The sequence below is a fragment of the Salmo salar genome, chromosome 01, assembly GCF_965601325.2.
Source record: "Salmo salar chromosome 01, fSalSal1, whole genome shotgun sequence".
Classification (NCBI taxonomy): Eukaryota; Metazoa; Chordata; class Actinopteri; order Salmoniformes; family Salmonidae; genus Salmo; species Salmo salar.
The window spans coordinates 131,840,119-131,852,568 of NC_138291.1; the positions used below are offsets into that span (position 1 = coordinate 131,840,119).

The 12,450-nt window shown below is 41.2% G+C and overlaps 1 protein-coding gene across 1 annotated transcript in view; it reads right to left on the reverse strand.

Moving 5' to 3' along the window:
- Positions 1-12,450, reverse strand: part of LOC106560554 (calmodulin-regulated spectrin-associated protein 1-B) — a 166,610-nt gene that overhangs the window by 12,995 nt on the left and 141,165 nt on the right. The window contains exons 15-16 of the mRNA XM_014123552.3: positions 2,350-2,440; positions 2,108-2,223 (exon numbers count right to left, since the gene is read on the reverse strand). Of these exons, the coding sequence (XP_013979027.1) occupies positions 2,108-2,223; positions 2,350-2,440 (207 nt within the window). The remainder of the gene's footprint in view (positions 1-2,107; positions 2,224-2,349; positions 2,441-12,450) is intronic.

The window sequence follows — 12,450 nt, forward strand, 5'->3', positions numbered from 1 at the left end:
ATGCTTGTAATAATACTTCAGTATTCCATAGTAACATTTGACAAAAATATCTAAAGACACTGAAGCAGCACACTTTGTGGAAATTAATATTTGTGTCATTTTCAAAACTTTTAGCCATGACTGACTGACTGACTGACTGTATATAATGTCTACACTGTATTTCTGATCAATTTGATGTTATTTTAATGCACAAAAAATGTGCTTTTCTTTCAAAAAGAAGGACATTTCTAAGTGACCCCAAACTTTTGAACGGGTGTGTGTGTGTGTGTTACACACACACACACACACACACACACACACACACACACACACACACACACACACACACACACACACACACACACACATACATATATATATAAAATGTGTATATTTATATTGTAACATACAGGGCGCATTTGGAAAAGAGTCCTATGTCTCAATAGCGGAACACCTGCTCCAATATCCAATGATAGGCGTGGCGCGAAATACAAACTCTCGAAAATCCGAAAACTTCAATTTTTCAAACATATGACTATTTTACACCATTTTAAAGACAAGACTCTCCTTTATCTAACCACACTGTCCGATTTCAAAAAGGCTTTACAGCGAAAACAAAACATTAGATTATGTCAGCAGAGTACCCAGCCAGAAATAATCAGACACCCATTTTTCAAGCTAGCATATAATGTCACAAAAAACAAAACCACAGCTAAATGCAGCACTAACCTTTGATGATCTTCATCAGATGACACTCCTAGGACATTATGTTATACAATACACGCATGCTTTGTTCAATCAAGTTCATATTTATATCAAAAACCACCCACCAAGTTTGGTACTCACCAAACTCAGATTTACTATAAGAAAAATTGAATTACCTTTGCTGTTCTTTGTCAGAATGCACTCCCAGGACTTCTACTTCATCACCCAATGTTGTTTTGGTTCCAAATAATCCATAGTTATATCCAAATAGCGGCGTTTTGTTGTGCGTTCAAGACACTATCCGAAGGGTAACGCGCCCGGCCCGTTTCGTGACAAAAAAATTCTAAATATTCCATTACCGTACTTTGAAGCATGTCAAACGCTGTTTAAAATCAATTTTTATGCAATTTTTCTCGGAAAAAAGAGATAATATTCCGACCGGGAGTCGTTGTTTTCGTTCAAAGACAGAGAAAGTAAAATGGACTCTTCTCGTGCACGCGCACGCCAGTCTCATTGTTCTCAGATCGACCACTATCCAAATGCGCTACTGTTTTTCAGCCATGGCCTGCAAAGTCATCATTCAACGTTCTGGCGCCTTCTGAGAGCCTATGGGAGCATTAGAAAATGTAACGTTACAGCAGAGATCCCCTGTTTTGGATAGAGATGATCAAGAAGGCCAAGAAATGGTCAGAGAGGGCGCTTCCTGTTTGGAATCTTCTCAGGTTTTGGCCTGCCAAATGAGTTCTGTTATACTCACAGACACCATTCAAACAGTTTTAGAAACTTTGGAGTGTTTTCTATCCAAAGCTAATAATTATATGCATATTTTAGTTTCTGGGCAGGAGTAATAATCAGATTAAATCGGGTACGTTTTTTATCCAGCCGTGAAAATACTGCCCCCTATCCATAACAAGTTAAAATAAAGGTAAAAAAATTTTAATAAAAGATTCCGTATTTTGAACAGAGAAGATTAGTTGCTGTACTTCTGAGAACACAAACATCTTTCATAGCGAGCTAGCGAGGGACGGAGAGAGAGAGGGGAGGGACACAGTATGGGCATGTTGGTCACCAGGCAGAGACAGTCAGAACTTCGCACTAGGCCTATCTATCAGCAATCAAAAGCTGTATCTCACAATGGAATGCTGTATTTTGCAATTTCTTGGCTTGCAATGTCTTGGAACTTTAGTATAGCAGGGCTTATCATCAATGAATAGGCTAGAATATTCCACATGCAACAGACTAAATACACACTCGCATCATTAGTGAAGAGTAATCGAGCCCAGCTACAATCTGATTAAAATGTTGTGATTTTATTTTATTTTCTTATTGTTAGGATCCCAATTTCGTTTAAATTTAAAACGTTGACACGCCTACTCACCATTGTACCCAGGTGTGTGTGTGTGGGTGCATGTGTAATACTCACCATTGTACTCTACTGTAGATGTGATGGAGGAGGCTGTAGAGCCGTTCTCCCAGTCTCTCTCCATGTTCCTACTGGAGTTCCTGCTTAGCAGAGGGAACGACTCCACCGACCCACCCCTGGAACGCACACACACGCGCACACACACACACACACACACACAGTTAACAGGGTGTCTGTCTCAATCACATACTCACACAAAGAACCACACGCACCCAACCCTGCACATACGCGCGCACACACACCTCTGTGGTTCGGCTCCTCCAAAAGTGACACTCTCTGTCTCGGTGGCCAAGGAGAGAGTGGAGCCTGACTGGAAACAGTGGAGAATGTCCTCTGGAAGTCAACGAGACAAGAGTTAATCAATACCATAGAACAAGAAGTCGCTTTGGATAAAAATGTCTGCTTCATGGCATGTATTATTATTATTATAAATACACTGTATGTCTGTGTGCACCAAATAAAAACAGATACTGAACAGTCATTTCACTGGTATTCATTAACCATCCACATACAAGCAGCATATGAAGATAACCTTTATTAGGGATGGGCATTTGAAAGAATGTCTGCTCGAGTACGCAAGCATTTTTTTAGTACTGAAGTACTGGCATGTTCATGTAAAACAGGTCTAAAGACAAAATATTTGCGGTATGCTAGTCGTTCCAATTACTGTTTGTTCTGACACGAGGGAAAACAAAACTGAACATATTTTCACTGCACTTGACATACTTCAAACAATCAAAACGTCTTCTGTAATTTTGTTAGTGGTTATAAACGTAATCTGCTCAATAGATGCATTTGTAAATTTAGAGTACATGTATTTAATTATTAGCAAACGAATACAAACCTTTCCCTACTCTTGACCATCACTCACACCCAGGGTTGGGGTTTAACGGATTACATGTAATCAATTATAAGGGATTACAAAAAAAAAAGTAACTGTAATCCGTTACAAGCAAAATGATTGCAATCAGATTACAGATACTTTTGATAAACTAGATGATTACTTCGAGGATTACTTTTGAATTCAGAAAGGATGTTTGTGCAAAAAATCTTTGACACTTCTCTTTTTTGTCAATGACATTCAAATCAGCTTTGAAAAATGGCACAAGTTTAAGTTTGTTCCACCTGAGCGAGTCTGACCACAAGTCAGAGACCAGTATGATGACACACCAAATGGGTTTGATGGATCACGGGAAAAGAGCAGGAATAGGCTTTTGAAGGCTACAGTCCAATCTATGTCTTCCAATGGTGCGACTGCTGTCGGCATCCAAAGATTATCCAACTTGAATAAACGCTTGGAGGTAAGGATGACAGCAGCATAGTCTACGGCGATACAGATATCACTTGTTATTTATATCTATATAGCGCATTGATGTCAATCACACTGGTGCTCTCTCATTTAGCTATTTGCGCCTTACGGATTGTGGTGTTGTGGATAGCTGTTCACATATCTAAATGTACATTTGAACCCAAAAATGGTTGAATTCAAGAAGTTTAAGCTGCCTATCAATCATTGTTTTTGAAACCATTGAAAAATGCGCTCTTGCAACAGCTGCATTGTGCGGATCCCAGCCTGTGGAATAAAAGTGGGGCTTATTTGCTCAATCTATTTTAAAAAAGACATCCAAATCAAATTTTATTGGTCACATACACATGGTTAGCAGATGTTAATACAAGTGTAGCGAAATACTTGTTTCTCTAGTTCGGACCATGCAGTAATATCGAACAAGTAATCTAACAATTTCACAACTACCTCAGACACACAAGTGTAAAGGAATGAATAAGAATATGTACATACAAATATATGGGTGAGCGATGGCCGAACGGCATAGGCAAGATGCAGTAGATGGTATAGAGTACAGTATATACATATGAGATGAGTAATGTAGGGTATGTAAACATTATATAAAGTGGCATTGTTTAAAGTGACTAGTGATACATTTATTACATCCAATTGTTAATGTGGCTAGAGATTTGAGTCAGTATGGCTGTTAAACAGTCTGATGGCCTTGAGATAGAAGCTGTTTTTCAGTCTCTCGGTCCCAGCTTTGATGCACCTGTACTGACCTCGCCTTCTGGATGATAGCGGGGTGAACAGGCAGTGGCTCGGGTGGTTGTTGTCCTTGATGATCTTTTTGGCCTTCCTGTGACATCGGGGGGTGTAGGTGTCCTGGAGGGCAGGTAGTTTGCACACGGTGATGCGTTGTGCAGACCTCACTACCCTCTGGAGAGCCTTACGGTTCTGGGCGGAGCAGTTGCCATACCAGGCGGTGATACAGCCCGACAGGATGCTCTCGATTGTGCATCTTTAAAAGTTTGTGAGTGTTTTTGGTGACAAGCCAAATTTCTTTAGCCTCCTGAGGTTGAAGAGGCGCTGTTGCGCCTTCTTCACCACGCTGTCTGTGTGGGTGGACCATTTCAGTTTGTCCGTGATGTGTACACCGAGGAACTTAAAACTTTCCACCTTCTCCACTACTGTCCTGTCGATGTGGATATGGGGGTGCTCCCTCTGCTGTTTCCTGAAGTCTACGATCATCTCCTTTGTTTTGTTGACGTTGAGTGTGAGGTTATTTTCCTGACACCACACTCCGAGGGCCCTCACCTCCTCCCTGTAGGCTGTCTCGTCGTTGTTGGTAATCAGGCCAACCACTGTAGTGTCGTTTGCAAACTTGATGATTGAGTTGGAGGCGTGCATGGCCACGCAGTCATGGGTGAACAGGGAGTACAGGAGGGCTGAGAACGCACCCTTGTGGGGCCCCAGTGTTGAGGATCAACGGGGTGGAGATGTTGTTTCCCACTCTCACCACCTGGGGGGCAGCCCGTCAGAAAGTCCAGGACCCAGTTGTACAGGGCGGGGTCGAGACCCAGGGTCTCAAGCTTAATGACGAGTTTGGAGGGTACTATGGTGTTAAATGCTGAGCTGTAGTCGATGAACAGCATTCTTACATAGGTATTCCTTTTGTCCAGATGGGTTAGGGCAGTGTGCAGTGTGATTGCGTCGTCTGTGGACCTATTGGGGCGGTAAGCAAATTGGAGTGGGTCTAGGGTGTCAGGTAGGGTGGAGGTGATATGATCCTTGACTAGTCTCTCAAAGCACTTCATGATGACGGAAGTGAGTGCTACGGGGCGATAGTCGTTTAGCTCAGTTACCTTCGCATTCTTGGGAACAGGAACTATGGTGGCCCTCTTGAAGCATGTGGGAACAGCAGACTGGGATAGGGATTGATTGAATATGTCTGTAAACACACCAGCCAGCTTGTCCAGGCATGCTCTGAGGACACGGCTAGGAATGCCGTCCGGGCCGGCAGCCTTGTGAGGGTTAACACGTTTAAATGTTTTACTCACGTTGGCTGCGGTGAAGGAGAGCCCGCAGGTTTTGGTAGCGAGCCGTGTCGGTGGCACTGTATTGTCCTCAAAGTGAGCAAAGAAGTTGTTTAGTTTGTCTGGGAGCAAGACATCGGGGTCCGCGACGGGGCTGGTTTTCTTTTTGTAGTCCGTGATTGACTGTAGACCCTGCCACATACCTCTCGTGTCTGAGCCGTTGAATTGCGACTCTACTTTATCGCTATACTGACGCTTTGCTTGTTTGATTGCCCTGTGGAGGGACTAGCTACACTTTTTGTATTCGGTCATGTTTCTGGTCGCCTTGCCCTGATTAAAAGCAGTGGTTCACGCTTTCAGTTTTGCGTGAATGCTGCCATCAATCCACGGTTTATGGTTGAGGAAGGTTTTAATAGTCGCCGTGGGTACAACATCACCGATGCACTTGCTAATAAACTCGCTCACCGAATCAGCTTATACATCAATGTCATTGTTTGATGCTATCAAGAACATATCCCAGTCCACGTGATCGAAGCAATCTTGAAGCGTGGAATCAGATTGGTCGGACCAGCGTTGAACAGACCTGAGCACGGGCCTTTCCTGTTTAAGTTTCTGTCTATAGGCTGGGAGCAACAAAATGGAGTCGTGGTCAGATTTGCCGAAAGGAGGGCGAGGGGGGGCTTTATATGCGTTGCGGAAGTTAGAGTAACAATGATCCAGAATTTTGCCAGCCCGGGTCGCGCATTCGATATGCTGATAGAATTTAGGGAACCGTTTTCAGATTAGCCTGGTTAAAATCCCCAGCTACAATAAATGCAGCCTCAGGATATGTGGTTTCCAGTTTACATAGAGTCAAATGAAGTTCTTTCAGGGCCGTCGAGGTGTCTGTTTGGGGGGGGGGGGATATAAACGGCTGTGATTATAATCGAAGAGAATTCTCTTGGTAGATAATGCGGTCGGCATTTGATTGTAAGGAATTCTAGGTCAGGTGAACAAAAGGACTTGAGTTCCTGTATGTTGTTATGATCACACCACGACTCATTAATCATAAGTCATACATCCCCGCCCTTCTTCTTACCAGAGAGATTATTGTTTCTGTCGGTGCGATGCGTGAAGAAACCAGGTGGCTGTACAGACTCTGATAACGTATCCCGAGTGAGCCATGTTTCTGTGAAACAGAGAATGTTACAATCTCTGATGTCTCTCTGGAGGGCAACCCTTTCTCGGATTTCGTCTACCTTGTTGTCAAAAGACTGGACATTGGCGAGTAGTATACTCTGGAGCGGTGGGCAATGGCCCGTCTACGGAGCCTGACCAGAAGACCGCTCCGTCTGCGACGCTGTTGTTTTGGGTCGCCTGCTGGGGTCCGATCCATTGTCCTGGGTGGTGGACCAAACAGAGGATCCGCTTCGGGAAAGTCGTATTCCTGGTCGTAATGTTGGTAAGTTGACATTGCTCTTATATCCAATAGTTCCTCCTGGCTGTATGTAACACTTCAGATTTCCTGGGGTAACAGTGTAAGAAATAATACATAAAAAATGCTCAAACTCGGACACATGCTCAAACTTGCACACTTTTGATAGACTTAAAAAAGGGGTAGTTGCTACATCCATTTTTGGACTTATAAATTATGTATATTAATGTAATGATAAAATTGAATCGTGTTATTATATGTAGTAGAAAGCGATGGGTTAGAATAAGCCTACATAACCAACCCATAAAGTAAAATTAAACATCCATGTATGGCCAGCTATGTAAACTTCAACACTGATTTATCCTGCAATAGATGTTGTTCAATTGTTAACATACAATTACCAACATACATCCCTCTTAAGGGGAAAGTAATCTAAAAGTAACTGAATGTAATCAGATGAAGTTACTGAGTTTGGGTAATCCAAAAGTTACGTTACTGATTACAAGTTTGGACATGTAACTAGTAACGGATTACATTTAGAAAGTAACCTACCCAACCCTGCTCACACCCACACCCTCACCTCAAATGGTTAGGTGATGTCAACCTGTCCTATTGTGATTATGTACACATAAAATATCATCGTATATGATGCTCCTCGCCCCTATTGGCCACCCTTCCCCCAAAAACGACAGTTGGGCTATAATGCGGAATCGAATTCCAGTGGACAAATCATGACAAAAGATCATGTTGTTGAATGCTTGGGCAGAGGCTAAGTGCAGGCAATGGCAAATCTTTTCTAATATTCCTTTCTGGTAGAGAAGCATAACACGTCTATGTCTGTCTGTGATGAGGAGCGGGCTGCCATAGTGAGCTAGGTTATAGGCCTACATCATGGGCTGGATGGAAGCAGTCTACAGTCTTCACAACTGGAAAATAATTGTTTATTTGCCTCATAAAAAATTGCCTATGCCTAGGCTATATACTTTCATTATTTGTATTTTTTAAAAAGCTGGAATATTTGGGAAATACGCTACTGTTCATAACTTTAACTTGTCTTAAAGCTTTTATGATAGGCTTTGTAGGACAATTTGGCCATTTGCTTCTCAACCTCGCATTGAGGGATTTTCCTGACCCGCATGGACAATTTATTTCTTAACTTAAACTTGACTTAGCTTGTCGTTGCATATTTCTGTAGGTTTTTGATATTGCTTGTTCAATCCTTATTAGTCCTCTAGCTACCTCACGTTTTTAGACTATTCAAATAACTTTTTGAGATGGAAAAATTGGTTTAGGCAGAGAGGATAAACAAGATTTTCTGACTAGACATTTTGTGCTGCTTTGGTGGAATTCTCTGCTCCATCTGGTCTACATTCCTCTCTTGCGTTCTGTAGGCTATAAATCACATTTATTGAAATAGGGTATAGCAAATAGCAATATGCAAATTACTTGGAATGTCCCTTGGGTCCCTGCTGAGCACTGCGATACTTTTTTTTACTGCGCAGCGCCAGTCAAGTTCCATTAGGCTAAACCATCATCTGTTACATCTCGATGTCGTAACCATGGACAATGGCTGTCAATCATCGTCGATAGACGATGCTATTGTAATATCGCCCAACCCTAACCCATGCTTACACAAGCCAGGAAGGCACAACGCAGCAGGCACAGTGTGATGTCACATTAGCAGTGGACTGATATGCAAACCTTTTAAAATGTTTCATTGCAAACTCAGGCATTGCTCTCTGCTTGCTCAGCCAGGCACAATCAGGTTCTTACCCTCATGGCATGCCACGAGAGAGAGAGTTAGATAGACACCGAGAGAGAGATGGAGAGAAAATTCCCCCGATCCTATAAGAGGGCAAAGTGAGCCAATCACATTACACAAATCTATGCAATTCTCTCACATCTGCTTAGGGGGAAAGGGGCTAGTGGTCCACTTGATCAGCCTTTCTGAAGGGGTTGTGGGTTGTTCTTGGAATTTCTTTCCTGACATAACCTGACCAGGAAAAACTAGCCCTATGAGGTATGGTATGATGTTATGAGGTCAGGGGGTCATGCAGATGAGGTTAGATGTTTCACCTCCCCTACTGCCTGCTGCTGATCCCTGGGCTCTCATCAACATGAATGCTCTCAGAGAATAACCTGGGTGACAAAAACACACACGCAAGGGCTAAACAGACAATACACACACAGGAAAGCTAAACAAAGAATACAAACGCACACACAGAGCACATTGTGGTATTCATGGGATGCACCTACAGTACCAGTCAAAAGTTTGGACACCTACTCATATGTAGAATAATAGTCAAGACATCAAAACTCTGAAACACATATGGAATAATGTAGTAACCAAAAAAGTGTTAAAGAAAATCGAAATATATTGTAACGTACTTCAATTTTTTTTTACCACTCTTATGTAGACATAGCTCCACCCACATCCGTTCCATGCATCAAATGGGGTTGGAGTTGAGGGAAAAAAGTGTTACCAATGTAATACCCTTGTTAAAACCAAGTATAGAGTTTATTTGTTTTAATTAATTGGTATTAGATTTAAAAGGTGATCAAATTGCTCCTGAACTGTAATGTCGTTAATGCATTTATTTTGAAGAAATACTTATTTAAATGTACAAGTGAATAGGTTGGTTTACTTTTAAGTTTAAGTTTTGACCAATAAGGTAGCTTGTTAAGATGTGGCCAATGGGAGAGTTGACCAGGTTAACAGGAGGCCTGTGAAAAAGAGACGTTGGAAAAAGAGGGCGAGACGTTGAAAAAAGGATGGAGAGATATTATCAGTGTTGGTGAAGAAAAAGACAATGGTGAAGAAGAAGACGATAAAAGTATAACAAAACCCAAATTTACAGAGTTTTGAAGGGAAATACTGATTTTATTTTTTAAGAGAGTATTATTATTATTTTGTTAAGATTTAGTAGAGTCTGAAGCTACCGTCTCATCGTGGAGGTATTTGACAGCTCAAGTTTAGCCTAGCATTGTGCGAGACCTGGAGAGAATTTCTTGTGGAAGATTAACGAGTTTGTTTTTATGGGATATCTGTTGCTGCTAAAGAGTACTGTCTGCATTGATAGCTGTGCTTTCTGTGGATCTTGTGAGGACACCTGCACAGAACTGCTATACTTCGCTGAGGAAATATCTACGAGTAGTGAGTAACCACAATGGTGGGGTGCTTCGGAACTTTGGGTGTCGTCATTTTTTTGAGGCCCAACGCGCGTCAACGGGTTTAAGCAATCTTGCCAGTAATTTGGACATGGGTTGTGAAAAAACATTGGGGTTTATAATTTTCATTTATTTTGATGTGGTACATTGAAAATGTGATAACATCCATCTTGAACCTTATGTCTGTTGCATTGATGGAGTCATTTACTGTTTCAGTTTCATTTTAATGCATGGGAAAGCGTATCCTTATATAATAACAAAAATCTATAATCATTCTATCTGAAGTTAATCCACTAGTTGTCATCACCCTAGATAGTTTATAATAGGGATTCTTATTGGAGATGTCCTTCTCACCTAACATCCCATGCTGTTCAGATATTCTAAGGTAATATCGTGAGAGTCAAGTTCGAGCCTGGTGAGAGGGTTACACCAAATATAACAATGTGCATTTCATAAATATTCTAATAAAATGTGTACATAAAACATATCAAACACGTCTAAAACTACAATGGGTTGATGTCCTCATTGTGGTTTTACAGAATGCTGTGGAATGCTGTGGTAGCCATGCTTGTTAAGTGCGCATTGAATTCTAAATAAATCACAGACAGTGTCACCAGCAAAGCACCCCCACATCATCACATCTCATCTTCCATGCTTCACGGTGGGAACCACACACGCGGGGATCATCCGTTCACCTACTCTGCATCTCACAAAGACACGGCGGTTGGAACCAAAAATCTCAAATTTGGACTCATCATACCAAAAGGACAGATTTCCACCGGCCCATGCAAGTCTCCTCTAATTATTGGTGTCCTTTAGTAGTGGTTTCTTTGCAGTAATTTGACCATGAAGGCCTGATTCCCACAGTCTCCTCTGAACAGTTGAATGTTGAGATGTGTCTGTTACTTAAACTCTGTGAAGCATTTATTTGGGTTGCAATTTCTGAGGCTGGTAACTAATGAACTTATCCTCTGCAGCAGTGGTAACTCTGGGTCTTCCTTTCCTGTGGCGGTTCTCATGAGAGCCAGTTTCATCATAGCACTGGATGTTTTTGCGACTGCACTTGAAGAAACTTTCAAAGTTCTTGACATTTTCCGGGTTGACTGACCTTCATGTCTTTAAGTAATGATGGACTGTTGTTTCTCAATGCTTATTTGAGCTGTTCTGACATAATATGGACTTAATAGGGCTATCAAATAGGGCTATCAAATAGGACTATCTTCTGTATACCACCCCATACACAACGGATTGGCTCAAACGCATTAAGGAAAGAAATTCCACTAATTAACTTTTAAGAAGGCACATCTGTTAATAGAACTGTATTCCAGGTGACTACCTCATGAAGCTGGTTGAGAGAATGCCAAGAGCGTGCAAAGCTGTCATCAAGGCAAAGTGGCTACTTTGAAGAAACTCAAATTTGATTTGTTTAACACCTTTTTGCTTACTACATGATTCCATGTGTGTTATTTCATAGTTTTGATGTCTTCACTATTCTACAATGATTTTATAGTAAAAATAAAGAAAAACCCTGGAATTAATAGGCCATTGTTATGAATGTTCAAGACGTTCTCAGCAATAGTGACTCCCGAAAGTCAAGTGGTGCCCAATCATTCAACAGGGGCTAATGATTGTTTAGTGTCTAAATTACAGTATAGTGGCTTGGAAATACGATGACATTGCTAAAGTATGCAAATAATTAGTACGAAACAACTTTGTCATCATTATGATGTAGTCAAATTTACTTTAGACTGAGGCAATGTTGCCATTAGCTAGCTAAAATCTGGTGCTCTCCCCGCAATCTTAGGTAGCATCTAAAGTCAATATGCCGACATCCCAATGACAAAGGCATTTCCTACTGGGCGATTCCACAACAGGACATATTTCGGGCATCTCAGTTCTGGCAATTTTCACTTAGAAACTTAATTGGGAGAAAGGACTTTTGACATGACCACACCAATAGCAGACTACTGTTAGAATCATACAGCTACAGTGCCTTCAGAAAGTACTGACACCTCTTGACATTTTGTTGTGTTACAAAGTGGAATTAAAATGGATGTCTTTTTTTTGTCAACGATCTACACAAAATACTCTGTCAAAGTGAAAGAATGTTTTTATTTTTTATTCATGGAAAATAACATCTTGATAAGATAAGTATTCAACCCCCTGAGACAATGCATGTTAGAATCACCGTTCGCAGCAATTACAGCTGTGAGTCTTTTCTATGCAAGTCTCTAAGAGCTTTCACACCTGGATTGTAAAATATTTGCCCATTATTCCTTAACATATTATTCAAGCTCTGTCAAGTTTATTGTTGACAAGCATTTTCAAGTTTATTTATTATTATTATTTTTTCACCTTTATTTAACCAGGTAGGCAAATTGAGAACAAGTTCTCATTTACAATTGCGACCTGGCCAAGATAAAGCAAAGCAGTTCGACAC